The sequence below is a fragment of the Mastacembelus armatus genome, chromosome 24 (genome assembly GCF_900324485.2).
Source record: "Mastacembelus armatus chromosome 24, fMasArm1.2, whole genome shotgun sequence".
Lineage (NCBI taxonomy): Eukaryota > Metazoa > Chordata > Actinopteri > Synbranchiformes > Mastacembelidae > Mastacembelus > Mastacembelus armatus.
The window spans coordinates 18,361,327-18,380,420 of NC_046656.1; the positions used below are offsets into that span (position 1 = coordinate 18,361,327).

Below are 19,094 nucleotides of genomic sequence, written 5' to 3' on the forward strand. Positions count from 1 at the left end.
CGCTGCAGGCAGGCACCTTCTCCTTCCTGATCCCCTTCATCATGGCTGCCACTTTCCTGCAGCGCTACTGTTGAAGTCAGGACACCACAGCCCCCCTTTCTGTGCCTCAGCACGTCTCCTCACCTCCCGTCTCATCTTCCCACCCAGGACAGTCTCACTTATCTGTCACAGAAAACACAAGACAAATGCAAATAGGATTGAATTGAAAATCTTCATCCTCCTCCTTAAATGATAGCTAAGTATATTTTTAAGGCATTTCCCCTAATGAAGGGGGTTTCATCTTCAGCTGGAGATCATCACCAACCCCCACCCATCGGTTCTTTGCATGGAATCAAAAGGATTAGTTTCGTTTCAGTGGTCATGTCATCACATTTTGGACATGCTCAGGGCTGTGGTTGTCATGTCCCATGTCTTGACTGAAATGTGAACCACGAGTGTCCAGCGATTCCTTTTGTGCTTTTAATTTGATCTGGCCATCAATATCAGAGTGATATCTGTTAAATGATGTCTGTTAAAGTGAAATTTGGCACATATACTGGGAGATTATAAAAAAATGAAGCCACTTGACATTTTCAGTTGGGTTTATTATTATTTGACTCTTCAGTCTTCATATTAGAAACGTCTGTAAAAAATGAATATGTCAGTTTTGCCTTGTGATTTATAGATTTATGATCTTTTCCATTTAGGGTTTGATTGACACTTTCCTCTGCTTCATCCATCACCCAAGAATAACTGTATGTATAACTTTAGGAGAAGGTTAATGTTAGATTTATATTTCTCCCTTATAGTTTATATTTTGTATAAATGGAAATCTTGTCCTGTTTATTGGTTTGGGTATAAATAATGGAAGAAATGACAATGTACAATAAATTATAAAAAGTGACAACTGTAATTGTTTCTTTGATTCTTGTTTTGTCTTTTACCAGCGATAAAACTGAGATACAGATCTCTGGCCCAGCTTGACGTAGACACTCATTCACTTATCCCTGTGTGATTTCCTGAAGGTAGTTGAGTCTATACTCAGATCATTTGATCTCCACATTAAAGATACCACAGACTGCATCTTTTCCCCAACTAATATGTCATCTTCACCCTCTGTGGCAGATGCAGAGAACCTAATTTATTCTTTCGTGTCATCTAGATAGAATTATTCCACTATTTAATTTTTATCTACCATGTGCTAATAGTAAAAGTCTTTGAGTTAAAACAAAGTATAAAGGGCCAGTTCCTATCAGGAGCTTCGTCCTCCAGGAATCAAAGACTCTTCTTTGTCTCCACCTCTCGCTTCTAAAGTTTTTATTGTCCTTTTGTAAATCCCTTTTCTGAGTTTGTACCTTTCTCTTTCATGTGTGGACAATGTGCTTAGATAGTTTGCCCTCCTTCCAGGTGTTTGTCTGGAGGGGAGGTTGTGTGGCTCAGGTCTGTTTGTGGCACCTGGAAGTTGCTCTTTCTCCCAGATCACATTGTTCATATGTGTTTACAATACTCACAAACTCACAAACAAGCTTGTGCAGAATTAGATCATTACAATTCTTCATTTTGACTCTGAAAGGGGAGAGAAACCATGTTAAAGTCTTTAGTAAACCAGAAACACTTGGCTTTATGTGATGCTTTGCCAGGATTTAAGTCAGGAGTTAATTATTCAGTTTTATTTTGAATTACGAGGGCGTGACCTTTATTCATCCAGTTTATACTAATTATACATTCTCTGTGTCTCTTTTGTAGTTGCTTTAAATTGTAGTTTTTTTTTTTACTGCTGGTCTGGCAGGCAGAGAAATAAATACTACTAATAATAGTAAAATAATAGAAAACACCTCTAAGTGAGTGAATCCTGTGTTGACAAAGTGAGTTGCATGCAGTTCGGAAATGCCTCAGCGCCAGTAAATCCAGCCCATTGTCCTTCAATCCCCTCTCCCTGCACAGCTACATGTCCCCTCCTTTTTAACACCTCTTTTTCTCTCCATTCACTGTTCTCTGCCAGGAACTACAAACAATTATTCTTTAAATAAAGTAATATAATATTAATCTGATTAATTAATATTAATTAAAATGGTCAGTATATAAAATGTTCCACACAAAATGTTGCTTAAACTCAGTGATCTAGTAAAAAAAAAAAACATCTAAATCTCCTTTTTTTAAACTACTATCAAATAAACAGTTTAAATGAGAAAGACTTTCATAAGTGGTTGCTTGTCGCAATAAAAGGCCAGCAGAGCCAACCTTCTGTTGACCAGTTATTTTGCAACGAACAGTATAAAAAGAGCTTTTTTAATAAATCAGTTTCTTATATAACATTTTTGGTCATAATTTGATGTGATTTACTTGCACAATGTCCAGCATCATAAAAATGTGACTCAATCAATCTGTTTCCATCTTCCTGATTCTCCTGTAATCTCATCTCGTATGACATGGCTGAGTCATTTTCTAAGAAGGTTCTCAAGTGTCTTTAGCTTTCCTCCATCTCTGCTCTGTTCCTCCCTTTGGTTTTCTGAGCTAAAATGAGAAGTATTTACTTTGAACTGGCCTTTTGAATGGAGACTGTAGTGGTCCACGGTATTCTTGGTTTATTAGTCATGACCACAAATAGTCAAAGAGTTAATGCATTTTTCCGATAGGCCTCGTCCTTGTCTGTTCATCCTGTGTGCCTAGTGTGTTAGCAGCAGCAGCAGCAGCTGTGTGACTTTTTCATGATAAAACTGCTGCTATATCTCTTGCACCAACTACAACAGTCAAATAAGAAGTCATCAAATGGAACCTATTTCCTGACAGCTCACTTCAACATCCCCAGTCTCCTGAATGACGTACAGACAGTGTCCTCTGGTGTGAGGCGTGCCACCCAACAGCCCTTTAATCACCGATTGTCTATATGAATTACTCTGTTTCACAGACACTGCCTCTTCTTTATTGTGTTGGTGCGATCTCTGTTATAACCAAGGCATTATGTTCTGTGAAATAGTAGACAGGTGTTTGTGCGCCCAAATTCACTATTGCTTTGTGAATACAAAAACATTTGTGTGTGTTTGTGTGGTAATAATGTAACTGATACTAGATACAACGACTACGTTTCACTACAGGCCTGCTATAGGAGCAACAAAACAGCTTGTCTAAGAATAAGTCTTTGTATTTTATAGATATAAATTAATCCAGTTTTGTTCAACAAATGAAAGTCAAAGTCTGGAGAGTTTCGCTTTCACTCAAACCTGGAATTTCCTCTGGTGTCATGAATAACCCAGTTTGCACCTCACACAGATGTGCAGCTCAGTGTCACAGCTGTCTAGCCCTGAGCTTGTTGCCTGGGGCCCAAAACATTCTGTAAAAGTTTCATTCTGGAAAATGACTGAGGTAAAATTATTTAATACTCTGAGTTTGTAAATCATCAAATCAGCTACAGAAACTCCTCACTGCTCAGCATTCATAGATAATCTACCAACCAACACTAAAGGTACTTGCTAAAGCTTCTAAATATTTTAAAAGGTGATTTATTTCAAAGTGGTGTCTATGCTATATAATCCTTAACCAAACCAGGTTTAACTGTAGGAATTTGAATTTATTTGGCTCATTTGATTGTAAAATCCTCCAGTCAGGGGTGTAAATCGAATTGTTGCTTTCCACTGTCAGATTTTGTCAAACTGGACATTATCACCTTTGTGAAGAGAAGACTTATTGCAGTGTTGCTGTATTAGACTGCATTACATTTAGCTTGGGATACATACAAAAATACCATTTGAGTGGCTAGTTGCTGCTATAAAATGACTTCCTGCTGTCTAAGAGTATGTGAATGATTTGGTAAAACTGTAGCTCAAAACCTGCACACAAGAACCCACGGAGATGAGGTGCACACAAAGCTTTGACATGTGTGTTTTTAAAAAACCCAAAGTCATTCAAATCACAGCGATCCTGCAGCTGGAGAACCAAATTTGTTAGCAACCAAGAGTCTTGTCACAAGCAAAAGAAAGGACTTTCTGGGTTTAGGTGTTGACTTGAGGACTAAGACAATTTACACAAATTTACATTTTTGCAAACCCTTTGCCTCAGATTTGAATTGAATATGTACTTAAATAGGGTAAAGTTCATAAACATCATCTGTTCATCACATTTACTGTGAAATAGGCTACTTGTTCAAAAGTAGTATCTGTTTTAATAGTCTTGTCTTCTGCAATTGTTTTATATAAAGCATACTTCAAAAGCAAATGCATACTAATGATTATGACTGTGGAAGACATGGCTGCATGTTTTAAGCTTATTGTGTCTTACATTAACACATTTATAATCACATTAGTGTGCATCTAATCAAAATCCGTGTGCTGTAAAAGTTGGAGTGATGATGGTTGAATTTTTCTGATCCCTTTTCAGTTTGGCACTTGTTTTTTTCTGTTCATGCAAATCACCTTTGACAGCATTTGACTCTCATCAACCATAACTCAGTTTGTTCTTGTCTGTTGTGACATTTTCCTGAGCCAAACGTGTCTAGTGTTACAGTGTCGCCAGTTTACCCGCACATGTGACATCATAGTAACTACAGGTTGAGTCATGGCAGCTGGACTTTTTTAGTCCAACAGTTTTTAGGTTGAAACATTTCACTGCAAAACCTACAGATAAAACATCGTTTAGAGAAAAGTGCTATGCAACACAAAATAATTCCCACAACATTATGATTCAAGATTAACTGAAAGAACAAAGATTTAATTGCTCAAGTAAGAGCAACAGAAGTTCTCATATCACTGCAAGATACACAGCTCATGCTGAAGCAATCTTTTACTCTTGATGTTATGACATCAACAGGCCATTGTGGCCAGGGCTTTCACAACTGGTGTTGCCTTTTTTACCACCTCTGGTAAAACATCTACTGTTTCTCACAGAAACTAAAAAGCTCATTTCAATAAAGTCTGCAATTTTATTTTTGAGTGAGCTGCCAAACAAGACTCCACCAAAAACAAAATAAAAGATGTTCAATAAAACTGGAATGAAACAAGGTCATCCCTTTTTTACAATAAAATGATTTCTCATTTGAATAACACCCACAAGTTATAATATTCTAGATTTTTTTTCCCCAAAATTTCCAATAATCTTATTAAAGCAGTTTGAATTTACCATTCTCAAACCTGTTTTTATGTCTACTGGTTGATGACGTCATTAGATTAATGCTAATTAAACCATACCTGCCCAATATGCCAAAAACTGAAGCACAGAAAATATTACTGACCATTACTGTTCTGCAATGTGTAACATTAAATCAATCAGTGTGAATGAAAGGTAAGAAGAGGTAGAGGAACATTTCATCAGCATTATGTCCCTAATGACTTGAAATAGAGGAAATAAAAGGGGAAAGTGGACAAAAGCCTGTAAATCAGCTTAAAGGTCCCTGCTGCCAGATGGTCAGCTGTTCTTATTGTTTTGCTTTCTCCAAGCCTATGGCCTTTTAGACACAATGACACTTCCTTTTTCTGTCTTAACAGACATATAATGCAGATTAGTTTGCATAGATAGAGGCAGACATCTATTTAGCTGGTTGATTTCTCTCATTTTCATTAATCACATGTATCAATTAGGACCATAAATGGAAGCAGAACGCGGTAGCCATGGAAACCAAACAATAAAAAGCTGTACGACACCGATCCTGAAAAACTGTCAGATGTTTGCTCTGCTGCCATTCAAAGCCTCATCCCTTTGTGAGCACAGTGTGTCCTGTTTAAACCGACGGGAGTGACAGCACATAGAGCTAACCTGATTTTATAAGCAAATCAGGTTGTATCCCAGTTTCACAGCACCGCTGTCCCTGTTGTCGGTGTCTCTCAGTGTCCTCCGAGAGCAGTTCTGATCCAACTAACTACATACTGTATCTAGGACAAGCCATCTCCCTGTCTCTGTCTAACCTTTTGAAAGGACATCTGATGCCACATGATGGCACCTGCTTGCTGGGAACAGCCTCCACCCACTGTGTGTCAAACGAAATATGAGAAGCAGCTGCTAGAAACCTACAGTGTATATGAACTAATCCCACACGATTGTTGAATACGTTGATGACTGTGACTAAAAACCAGCCTCAGACTTTTGACTCAGGCTGATAAATTAACGATAGTGATTTGTAAACCAATACATGGAGTAGACACAGCCACACAGAAGTAATTTTGTGATGTTATAGTCTGAGTGTTATTTACTCTATTCAGTTACAGACTGTGTGATGATTGTATTCCAATAGTTTGTGAAGAAAAGCTGTATCAAAGCATTGGTTCATATTATAGTCCACAACTAAAGTTGTTACTGTATTAAATAAACAACCATGTAACTGAGTCGACACAGTAAAAGGTGCCAACTAAAACATGGATTTAACATCAATAAGAAAGATAACTTCTATTTACTGGTTTAACTTGCATTGTATTTAATTGTATTTCTTCTTTTCAGCAGTACAAACGGGTAAAAACAGGCATATTTTAATTTAGTGGTTTTTCTTCCATCACTGGATCCTTTCATAAGAAAACCTGATCTCACAGTCTCTACTATTGTGTGTGAGAGAGAGAGTGTGTGTGTGTGTCTCAGAACCATCTGGTTTGTGAGGCAAGAGAAAATCAACGCTTTTTCTTCAAGATACACTCACCTGTCAGAAACATGTGGCAACTTGAAAGCTGCATGCAAAAATTTCACACACTTAAAATTGGTTCTCCTGCCAAGACTCACCGCAGGGATCTCATTTAACTCACCTAAAACTCAGGATTTGTCTAATTTAACAGATAGTACTTTGTATTTCAGTTGTTGTGCAGCTGAGAAAAACTCCAAGGTTGCATCAGTGTAAATTCTGTAACTTTGAATTACAGTATTATATAATCTATAGTTTAGTATTATAGAATTATAGTTAATATAGTTATTGATTGTACAAAATATAGTCTTTGTGGTCAAATAAGGTCCCAGGCTACCTCCATGATACAATCAATATTTGTGTTCGTGGTTGTTTATACTTATTATTTAGTCCACTTGTTATCCAATTAACCAAGATGGATTTAAAAACCAAGTGATTGGTAATTTTACAAAGTGCTTCACCACTGGGTGTCTGCAGGCAACTAACATGTAAGTCATGTCCTTTGTGCAGGAAGCAAAAAAGAATCAATTCTATACCTGCAACATCAAAGCAGAGACCAGCTGGAAATCCTGTTAAAAGAACTGCTGACTTTGCTGCTGTTGGATGAAGTGATGACTTTTGTTTCCTAAAACCCTTTTTCATTTGATATTTGACATCTAGAAACATTTTTCCCATTTTTTTTACAAGGCCAGCTGCCAATTTGCACTGGAATTTGAAACGCTTGTTCAGTAAGTTGACTCATGTTCGTTTTAAATCTTAAGGTCCCAAAGAACAATTAAATCCAGCCTCCAATCAAGTGGCAATATACGAGTAACTCATATATCCTTGTGTGGTTTCATTCTGATGCATTGTAACTTGCCAGATGAAAGTTTGATAGGCACATGACTTCTGACTCTCAAACCACTGGAAAGTGTTTATGTGCCAAGGAATTTATACTTCAGTGGATCATTTTCCAAAACCAATTTAACCTACAGCCTGATCAAGACTTTACTCTCAGAGTGTTTTTGAACTATTCAACCTTTCAAATCCACTGTCATGTTTTATAGGTTTAAAGGAATCTTTAATCTTTTCTTTCCTACTCTCTGCTATGCTTCAATGCCAAATATAAATGATGTTGTGCAGAAAAGCATTTTGCCAAGAAAGCTACAGTCACAAAGTTGTTCAGCTTTGTTATAGTGTAGACGTATGGAGCCGCATGTCTCACTCACTGTTTCCTTGTAAAGCAAATGTGTCCAGCGACACTAGAGAGAAGGTTTAGTTGTACTTGTGTAAATGCAATGTTCTTAGGTTAAAAAAAAAAACTCTGTTAATCTCTACACTGTCGTTTTTGTATGAATTCAGTTTTGGTACCTTCACATGAAACCAGTCTGTAAACCATGTGTGTGTTAACTGACTGCTAGCTTCATATTTTACATATTGTGCAGACATGAGAGTGGTCTCATTCTTCTCATCTTACACTCAACAAGAAAGTGAATAAGTATATTTCCAGAAGTGTCAGAGTATTCCTTTAATGGTCTATATGTTATTTTTGCAGAGTAATGCCAGAGAAGCAGGATGTTCACCTGACCTATAACCTGAAAGAACTGTCGCATGAACACAGACCATTTGTGTTGATCTCCTAAAAACAGGGTGGGGGTGTGCAGATGGCAGGTGATGTGACGAGCTGTGACTGTATGATTATTGTTACATTTCCTGCAGTAGTACAAGTGTGTGTTTGTGCATGTAAACTAAGGTGTGTCTGTGTGCTTATGTGTGTGTGTGTCAATACACCTTGAGACCTACATAAACAAACGAGAATCCTTATCACAACTGTATATGTGTTCTCTACTAGGATGTTGAACCAGTGCAGAGAAATTTTCAAGTTGCAGGATCCTTGTAAGAGCATGAGTCACTGTGAGCTCCGACATGAACTGATCTTTGGTGTAAACATTTAAGTTGGATTACATTTCACTTTTTGTTCCTGTAGTCAGATGTCATCAATTGTAAGGCTACATGCCTTATGACAACTAAATGTGACACTTGTAAATATTAAAGAGGACACAGAGAGACTACGAGCTGATTAATAGTGTCCTAAAACATTCTGCCATGACTTTTTCAGACTGTTTCTATGAGTTGGACATAATGTCAATGTGTTGAAGGACAGTGTGTAAGCCACAGTGTTAAACTGATAGCACTAACTCTGGCATCAGCATATACAGTTTAGTTGCTGCTAAACTCTAGGAAAATCTGTTCATTTTATTTCCACTGCCGTAATTGCAGTGTCGAGGAAGTCTGTAGATAAGATACAATCTGTGACATGAAAAGCAGAACACAGTGTGTTTTCTGTGTCACTGCCAGCCATGCTGTGTGTGTATGTGTGTGTGTGTGTGTGTGTGTGTCTGTGTGCCCATGTGAATATATCAATGGCAAAATAATACATTGCACTGGAATTTCTTTCTTTTACAAGAGCATGTGACCTGATAAGGTCATAGTGGTATTTAATAACATTCTATCTATTGAGAAAGAGAGTAAATAATAAAAAATCATCAATTATATGCAGCCTGTACATTAATGTGCAGGCAATAAAATAGAAGTGAGAAAGTCCCTGTGTGTGGAAACTTGTTTTTGTATTTGCATGACTCTGTATTTATAGTAGGCTACCTGAGCTTCATGTAAAATGTGGTGAAAAACAAATAACACGGACCCAGTAAGATCTTGTTTAATCTCGCTGCACATTGAAATGCTAAAGTTATGAACTAGAATTATTTTAAAAATGAAAACTAATTCATACGAAACATGGTGTATGGTTATACTTGAGTGAGTTTGTCCTGTTTGTTGTCTGACCCCCACAGTGAATACGTGTTTACTGATGCATCCTCGAGAGTTGTGTCTTCTTTCCCTTTCGGCTTACTCCCATTTGGGATCACCACAGCAGATCAATTGATCTGCATTGTGGATTTGACACACGTTTTACACTGGATGCCCTTCCTGACGCAACTTCAGTGTCTGAGGATAACTGCCCCTGGTCTTTCAAGTTGATCTCCCATCCAAGTCCTAACCAGGCATGGCCCCGCTTAGCTTCCAAAAGCAGACGCTATTAGGCACTTGCACTCCTGTGCAGCCATTGTGTAAACACACAAAACCAGACATAAGATGGACATAACATGACTGTTATAGTGACCAGAAATGTGTTATTTCTGGAACCTGTGGGTGGCCTGCAGGTCTGCCTCATTAAACACAAATTCTGCTGTTACAAAACAAGAATGAGTTTATCTCAGGCAATGAAAAGTCATTTAATTTCACATCTATCATCCATATAAAAATGAGAGGAATGAATACGCAGACAGAAGCCCTTGGGTTTCCTTTAGCTTACTTTACATCACAGGCAGTATACACTGTCCTGGTGTCTGACCTGTTCAAGGCAAAATGGGGCAGTTATCAAGGAGAGGAGCCGATCGTTCATTCTAAAAATATAATCTCAGAGTCCAGCTAGTGAGATGTTGGAGCACCCTCCTCTGTTCGTTCTTGCTGTTGAGTCTCAGAAGGAGTATCAACATGATAAACAAGGCTCACATAATAAGGCTTGGGTGATCATTATCCAAGCAGCGAGGAGTCCTTCATGCCCAAGCTCACTGTTTAGCAGTGCTGTGCCAAGCAACAGGAGATTTGTCTGCTAATTGCTTTGTTTCAGTGTGGGATGAACCTAAAAGTAAATGAACGCATGGAACAACAGATGAGAATGCTATGCTCTCACACTGCTGTGAGATATTTGATGTATTTCTGGTGCAGGAGAAATAAGTGATTTGAAGGAGGGTTAAGTTCTCCTTAGTCAGATACTGACTTTCCTTTCACTAAAAGAAATGAGATCAAAGTTGTCTTTTTTACAGCAACCATGTGATTTGGGCCACAGGTCCCAAGATGAAAAGAAGGACTAAAAAAGCAAACATGGTGTTTCTAGGAAAGAAAGTCCCTCCTGAAAAACACCAATTTAAGATGGATGTTGCTTGTCCAAACCAGTCTTATCCTGGTCAGCTGGCCCACAAGCACTAATTTTAATAGTGGCTATCTTTGTCAGTGTGCTGCCTGAGAGATGACACCCTCTACTCTCAGGAACATCGAGCTGAGGTTTTTCTGAGCAGCAGCCAGTGATATAATTCATTAGACAGACCCACTGTAATAAACCAGCATAGACCCAATTTCCAGTGTGTCCTCTTTCCTATGGGAGATAAGAGCATAATGACAGTTTTGTTTGTTGCTTGGATTCATGCTTAATCATGATCACACAGCCACAGGTCCTCTGCCTTTTCTCACCTCCCTCTCTTTGTTCGCTGGAAAGTAAGAACATAAATTCTGCTTGCAGATTAGCCATTGGCATGAAACCAGTACAATCTATTGTATTTATTTATTTTAACAGTTTATAATTATCATAACATAAGGTGACTGTGATGCTTCTTCATTTATTTTAACTGATGACTGATATAACTGATGAGATCTCCTGATAGGAAACCATGTCACTTTTGCAGCAGCAACCGTTCCAGCACTGATGTGTCTCAGTGGTCGGCAGCAGGGGAGCTATTTGCATGGATTCCAGATTAAAGTGGACTAACTATTAATTTTAAAAATTAAAAGGCCAACAGTGATAGACTGTGACCACAACCCCCAAATTACTCTTTAAGTATTTATTATTCAATGAGAAGCTCTAAAGCATTGGGTAAATATTAAAACACACCCAGAGTAACCCCCTGTGTATTGCTCAGATATTATAGATATAATATTGTCGGCCCATTTGAGTTTTCTTTGCTCATCTCTACAATATCTATAGATGCATGCATTCCATCCTTTTGTCTCCAGTTTCTGGAGCAGTCAGCAGTTGCTTCACTGTTGAGTGGATCTCTCCAGTTTATTGGGTTATAATTTCTTCATGTACATTTGTATTTTTATGAGAGTAGACGAATATTTTCACATAACTGTTTTTTTGTGTTTAAGACTCAATGGAGCCACTGTAATTCAATTCCTTCTCCTCTATCAGGGTTTAGGTTTATTGATGTTTTTGGTTTGATACTCTAGTGTTTCTTTAAAAGATAAATTGTGTTATATTATTATATTATGTCTTTGTATATTACCTGACTCGTTAAATAGTACATTATACTTTTCAACACTAAGCACATACATATTACAACAATAGAGGCAATAATAAGATATTTCTGCTTCAATGGGTCTCATAAATTGTATTGAAGATTTAAAGTCTGGTAAAACTATCCCAACCTTCACTATAACTTTAAATACTTTTTACCTGACAACGTCGGAAGGCACGTCAGACTCGTTCTCTCACTCTATTGGCCAGAGTATTTATGCGTAGAATTTGATTGGTTAACGCTGTGAGTTCAAAGGTTAGCCTGTCATGTAGCCACTTAGCCAAAGAATGGTGTGCTATCAGCTGTATGTTTTGTAACAGTGGTTCCTACTTCAGCTTAATGTGACACTCGGTAATATACGTATGTGCACCAAGACCTTGTCGCTTATTTATGTGACCTGTTCTGTAGAGTTTTGTCTTTACTTTGAGCGCTGACAACCTGGTTATGCTAACGTTAGCTCAATGGCTACCAACCTAGCCAGCTAGCGAACTTTGTGAGAATTGTTTGAAACGGGTTTTGTCAGAGCTATGGCATCAACCAGGCTGCTGAGTTTGTTCAACGCCAAAGCAGCAGGCTCGACCAAAACATTAGCCAGGGTAGGGTGCAATGTGTGCTTCAGGAGGAGTGTCTGCAGTTCACCTTCAAGGCTGCAGAGCTGCATGGCAGCCTGGGTCATGGATCAGTATGGCACTAATGGGGTTTTGAGGTTCACAGAAGAATTCGCCATCCCGGCTGTCAGCTCTGCTACTGAGGTGATGATTAAAGTCCATGCAGCCAGTCTCAACCCTCTTGATGTATCTATGAGGGGTAAGTGGTGGAGAAATAGACAGCACAGACATTTCAGGCAACATAAACACATGATTGATTGCTTTGTAGTGTAAGTGTTCAAAACATACATCCTCACTTTTTCCATTTACAGGTGGTTATGGAGCTAAATTGCTTAAATTAAGAAGAGATCCATTGTCTGTGATGGACAATGATAGTGAGTTTCCTCTGATCTTGGGTCGAGATGTGTCTGGTGTAGTGGTGAACTGTGGGTCTGAGGTTACCCATTTTGCTCCAGGAGATGAGGTAAGAGCTCCAATGTCATGGACAACATGTATGGCTATGTGTGTGATATGGGTGAAACTCTGTATTACTATACATGTCATGTTGCAGAGGGTGAATGCATTATTATTATTGTTATTCAGAATCAGCTTTGTTAGCAAGTATGTTGGTAAATTGGTGTTTTTATGTTTATTACCGGCGCTGTAGTGTGCATTCCTAATCTATTTACAAACATAAGGAAGGAAAATATTAGAAACACATTCCAGAGAATAAAGAAAACAAACAAACGAACAAAAAAAACCAAAACCTGGACAGTATAATCTACCTAAATGAGGACTTTCTGTCAGATCAGTTGTATTACATTGTATTGTTATTGTTAATAATTAAATTAAATCCCAAATGTTCCCCCTAGAGTTAATAAAGTTTATCTTTCTTATCTTATTAAATATAAATGTGCCTAATAAAATGGCCTGGGACGTTATAGTATAATGTAGCAGGTCATCTAGAAAATCAATTCCGACAGTGTTGAATACCAGTCAGACGTCCTAATCATAATGATGAATAGGTCAGGAATAAAATTAAATATGCTCATTAATTAAACAAGTTAAAAAGGATGGGAACCACTGGTTTAACACATTGAAAGATGTTCAAGCAATAGTTACCATAGTTCAAACACTGAGGAAAAAATTGCTGCTTGTATACAATATATATGTATTATATGTAAATATTATATATGTTATTTTACTGTATATATTATATTATTACCCTAATGCAGCTTCATAGTCAGGTCTTTCAGAGGCACTTATTTAATAAACAAAGTTATTTCTCCTTGGCTATCACCAATGTGCGTCATAATAATTTGAGACATCTATTTTGCTGACTCCCACATATCACATTAGTGTCTTTCTGCAGACAAAAATGCAATTATGCAAATGTGAATGTGATTAAATAATAGAGCAATGCAGCAGGACAATGCTCACATATATTAATGTAATAATCATGTTCCATCATTAAAAAGTACCTTTGGAAACAATGAATGATTACAGCAACTTACTAAAAGGTTAATAGCCAGGTAAGTAGATACAAAGACTACGAGTAGGTGGTTAAATGGAGTTGTTCTCAGCATATAAAATATCATATTTGTGTTACAGGTGTGGGCTGCTGTTCCCCCATGGAAACAAGGCAGTTTGGCAGAGTTTGTGACTCTTACAGAATATGAGGTAAGCTCTAAAGTCACTAGTTACATGACTGTGTCTTTTGGTCATCTATCAGAAGCCTGAATAGATAGTATCTTTAGTGAAGAGATCATTGAGAGCTACTAAGTAATTATTTTGGAAGAAGTAATTAGGATTAGGTTTGTTTGGTTACAGGAGCCACTGTGACAGCAATTAGAGACACATAAATTGCTCTATGTTTTCTAGCTGCATCATACTTTATTAATTCAGCAGCTTCACAGGAGCTCAAGTAATTAAACTTTTAAGTTATACATAAAAAAGATTGGTTAAATGTTGATCCTGTCAAAATGCTGTTTTTCAGGTTTCTCATAAGCCAAAAGTCTTGAGTCACACAGAGGCAGCATCAATCCCCTATGTAGCCAGCACTGCTCTGTCTGCACTTGTCAATACTGGTGGTCTTTGCAGAGACAGCACTTCAAATAAAAGGCAAGCGTCAACCTGAACATGGATAACGTTGCATCGAAAGCCTCTACCCCCTCACCATTTATGAACAGAACACTACAAGTGTGAATCACAGTATATAGAAAAGCAAGAAGTCCCTGAATACTATTAGAAACTCTTATCAACTGTGAATGTGTTCTTTGGTCTTAGACTTTCTTAATGTGCTCTTTTCCTGTTGAGGAAATCAATACCATTAGACTTTTACTCTAAAAAACACAGTTTTTGTCAGATTAATTTCACTGGTGAAACTGGTCTTCTGTTTCCTTTTAATTGGTATCAGAAGGGTTTTAAAATCCTGCCTTTTAATCCACAGGCTGTACAAACTCAACCTGATGTGTAATGTAATGGTGCTTTCACTCTTCCTCTAATGCAATAGTTCCCAATCCTGTAAAACCTTGTTTACTCCTCAAGGCTTCTGCTAGTTTTAGTAGCTTTGGTTAAATGAGTCATATAGTAATTAATTGACCTTCTGGTTGCTGGGGTTTCTCCTAGAGTTTTGATCACCGGCGGTTCAGGAGGTGTTGGAACATTCTCTATTCAAGTAAGCCAAAGTGGTGTATCTCTCCACTTGTGCTGTCAAATATATTTGACTTTTTTAATCTCTGCATGAAAATAGGGCCACTTGCTGTGAAAATAAGGCCACTGGCTGTGCCTGTGTATATATTCTCATTTTCTTCCTCTGTGCTGTCAGTTATTGAAGGCCTGGGGTGCCCATGTAACAGTTACCTGCTCCCCGAACGCTGAAGGCCTTGTTCGAGGGCTGGGGGCGGATGAGGTGGTGGACTACACAGCAGGAAATGCAGCTGAACAACTGGGAGTAATGGAGAGGTATGTGTTGTTCTCATGGCAAGTTTGTGTTTTTAGAAGGAACCAGACTGTCATGCCGTACAGAAGATTATGTGTAAATGGTGACACTGTTTTTTTTTTTTTGTTTTTTTTTTTTTTTTTAAAACAGATCAGAACACAATGTTCTACACTAGTCCCCAGGATAATGAAATATCACTAGAGTCAGTGGCAGTTCAATAAAGGTGCTAATGAAAAGGAATCTTTCTGCACTACTAAAATTGTCTGTGCTTCTCCCCCTTTAAACGACTCAAAATGCGGTAAACATCTTCCTGTCAGACTGGCACACCTGCTCGCTGACTCACTTTCTAGTTTCCATGGATACGAGGGCTTAAGGACTAAGTGGATACCAGTTCATCCCTCTTCTGCCCTGAAAACAAAATTGGACAACCTTGGCTTTAGCATGATGACAAAACTGATCTTTTTTCTAAACTATGCTTTAAAATCAGTGTATAGAGAACTGGCCTGAGATGATAAAACATGCAGTGCATTTACAACCACTGGTCTCCTATCAAGTGTGTGCATGTTCCTCAGTATTTAAAACCTCCCTCCACTGGGATTCCTCTGGATTTGACAGTCTGTGTTTGCACACTTAGGTTTGATGTGATTTTGGACAGCGTTGGTGGCGATACAGAGCAGTGGGCTATTGGCTTGCTGAAGCCCTGGTCTGGGTCAAAGTACGTCACACTGGTAACACCTTTGCTTCTTAACACTGATTCCATGGGCCTGTTGGATGGGACATTTCACACTGGATTTACCCTGCAGACCAAGGCCATGCAGGTAGACACCAACCTAACAAGTTTCTCATTTCAACAGTGAATCTTACATAATTGGGGTGAAACTGTATAGTGTTTGCAAAGCCCTTACTATCCTGTTGATTCTTACTAAAGTCTTTGAGCCTGGCTTTTGTCTTGCTTCCATTATCATGGGTTTTTCTTTACCCATGGGTGCTCTCAAACTGTAATGGAACACGTAGTTGAAATCAATAGCACAGAAAGACAACATTGTGTAGTGGAGGGCCTGTTTTGGCCAGTAGAAGTTTTTGCTATGTTTTATTTCAATTAATTTAATCAGGTGGATTGTATTTCAATTGAAATAGGGTAGAATTATTTTATAACTCCCTTAGCAGTGGTTTTTGCTTGATTTGTAAAATTATATTCTGTAGGGTGTAATAAGTCTGACTGTGTGAAGGTGAAGAGGGAATTTAAGCATTAAGAGTTTGAGTTCCAACATGTGTAGCCTATATGACTGACTCTATTGCTGCTCTGTTAGTGGGGTGCATGTGTCATGGGGTGGGGCAAGGACAGGATGGAGCTGCTCCAGGGACTGAGTCAAGTTGTCTGGGACAGCTTGATGGGCAGTGTTAGAGTTGTGTGGATGAGACTGTGTGTGGGTGTGTGGGTGGGCGGGCATTAGTGTAGGTGTGGTGTGTGTGGGTGTGTATGCATGTGTTTGCTGCTGAACCAGCAGTATTTGGTATTTGTGCAGATTGTAGCCAACTGTCTCCCCCTGACCAATACCAGTGTTTGCGTGTTTCTTGCCAAGCCTCTGGGCCCCTTTGTCTGCGAGAGTAGCCAGCTGGTCAGTTTGGCGGGGTTCAGCTGCAGCAGTCACACCCTCATCGCCTGGCTTATGGACAGTACCTGTTTTTCATCCGGGAGATCACAGAGCAACTGAGCCCTCTAGTGTTAATCATCTTAGTAGCTCTGAATGATCAGGAAAAGTCTGTTGGTTTTCACACAAGCAGAGATGGATTTTCCCCAAGCCTAAATAGTGTGGCAAAGTGAAGCCAAGCAATATTTTAATATCAGTGTTGTATTTCAAGATCATTACATGGTACTGTGTGTCAGTTTTTCCTTGTAAAATAATTGACAAAACAAAATATTAGTTTTCGCTTGATCACTTTCAGTTTAAGGCAATTTTAACAAAAATGTTAAAAGATCATAGTAGTCATGTTTATCTAAATTTGAGTTTTTTAGGGATATTAATACAAAACTGAGTTGATTTGCCTTTTATGGCCAACCACAGTTTAGTAGTTAGTAGGACATAGTAGTAAGGTTTATTAAAACATTTATTAAAACCTAGACCTGAAATTAGGACTCCTAAACTACCTTATCATTTTATACCCTGATAATCACTTTGAGTATCTTTTATACCCACTGAGTTTCAAAGCTGCCTGGTGTCTAATTATTGCCCCCACTCTGTTTGCCTCCTAGAACATAATATCAAGAGGAATCTTCTACCGATGGGGATTTTTTGCTCCGGATGGGCCTGCTCTGGATGAAATAAGCAAGCTGGTGGATGCAGGGAAGGTACTTTGTTCGCTAGCTTTGTTACCCGCCATATAATATGGTCATTTAGAGCTGATAACACTGACAGAATGGAAAAATGCTAATTCTCTCAGTAAAGTATCAGTCACAGAGTGAACTTCATGCATGGATGCAAATCATATAGTCCAGTGAATATGAACATACTGTGGATTCCCTACATGCCGCACTGTTGGTTGGTTGGGTGGTTGTTAGTGTACATGGTTGGCTGCTGGGCGATTGAGTTAGGCGCCAGGAGATGTGAATGGTTTTTTAAACAGTGCTGAGCAGCTATTCCGAAAAGCGTGTGGAGCTCTGTCCTTTTGTCCCAGGGCTTACAGCAAGCGGCACACTCAGACTACTGGTGGGAAGCTGTGGACACACAGCCCCCCCCACAAAACACACACACACTCCCTTCATGCCCTATTCTCACTTTCCAGTTTGACGTGACTGTGCTACCCATTCATTGTTAATAACAAGAGATGCTGACCAAAATAACACGGCTGTCTGCTCGTGCTGTGGGCCAAGCACAGGATTGTCCAGCCTCATCACATTTTGAACCCCTCCCTCACGTTTCACATTTGGGGCTATGAAAACAGAGATGATGAAGCATTAGCAGGTTGAGGGTATTTACCAGTTGAGAAATAACATGATTAATTGCCTTGTGTTGGAAAAAATGTCTAGTTTATAGCCTCAATATATATTAATTTGGTTTGGAGCAGTTTGTGCATGGTGTTTACCCCATCGGCACAATTTATGAATTGTCATAAAATATATGGAAAAGCTGTCAGAACTAATTATACTGTCTTACAGAGGAGTTCACTTATCCACTCCCCCAGCCCATTAAAAAGCTAATGAAAAATACTATTTATGCCCAGTCGGATATGGTGAAGGATTATATTTGATCTCTTAATTATTTCCTGATGGCTGTTTTTTAAGCTGATATTCCTGATCTGTTTTCCTGGTTCATTGTAGATCCTGCCAGTTGTGGAGGCTCAGTTTCCATTTACCCAAGTGCCCCAGGCTTTTCAGAAGTTGGAGCAGGGCCATGCCAGAGGGAAGACAGTGGTCAGGGTGGCTGAAGAGGACGACAGACAGGCCGACGAGCTGATGCAGAATATTTGCACAAAGGCTGCAGAGTCACAGCAGGAAGTGCTAGAAACAGCCAAGCAAAACTAGAGACAGTAACTGAGTACCAAGATAATTAAGCTTCTGTGCTTTTATAAAGCCACTTTTCCAAGAGCAGATCTAACCAGACCAGAGGTGCTGCTGTTTAGCAGACTACAAGTGTGACCTGAGCTTTTGATGACAGCTCTGGCTGTTCTTGTTGAAACTTACATCTTCCTGTACTGACTGAAAGTTTTCAGTTTTTCTGTGATTGCTATAATATATCCAACAAGGAGTAATAAAGTCTGTTACAATCAATGGTGAGCAGGAAACACTTATCAGTAGATCTGTTCATGTCAAGGTGAAGCTGAAAGCTGCACAACAAGACACGTCTCATGACAAAAGATGCACGGGCTCAGTCTGTGCA

The 19,094-nt window shown here is 38.8% G+C and overlaps 1 protein-coding gene across 2 annotated transcripts; it reads left to right on the forward strand.

Annotated features, from left to right (window-relative positions):
• The first annotated feature begins 11,934 nt into the window (after positions 1-11,934).
• On the forward strand, positions 11,935-18,991 carry LOC113137654 (reticulon-4-interacting protein 1 homolog, mitochondrial-like). Of its 2 annotated transcripts, XM_026319473.2 has the most exons (9): positions 11,935-12,495; positions 12,608-12,759; positions 13,887-13,955; positions 14,272-14,396; positions 14,904-14,952; positions 15,103-15,239; positions 15,851-16,034; positions 17,471-17,566; positions 18,536-18,991. In XM_026319473.2, the coding sequence occupies exons 1-9, from the start codon at positions 12,216-12,218 to the stop codon at positions 18,737-18,739; spliced, it is 1,296 nt and encodes a 431-aa protein (XP_026175258.1). In that variant the 5' UTR covers positions 11,935-12,215; the 3' UTR covers positions 18,740-18,991. The 2 variants fall into 2 exon arrangements, with proteins under 2 accessions (XP_026175258.1, XP_026175259.1); XM_026319474.2 differs by lacking the exons at positions 17,471-17,566; positions 18,536-18,991 and adding an exon at positions 16,800-17,361.
• The last annotated feature ends 103 nt before the right edge of the window (positions 18,992-19,094 follow it).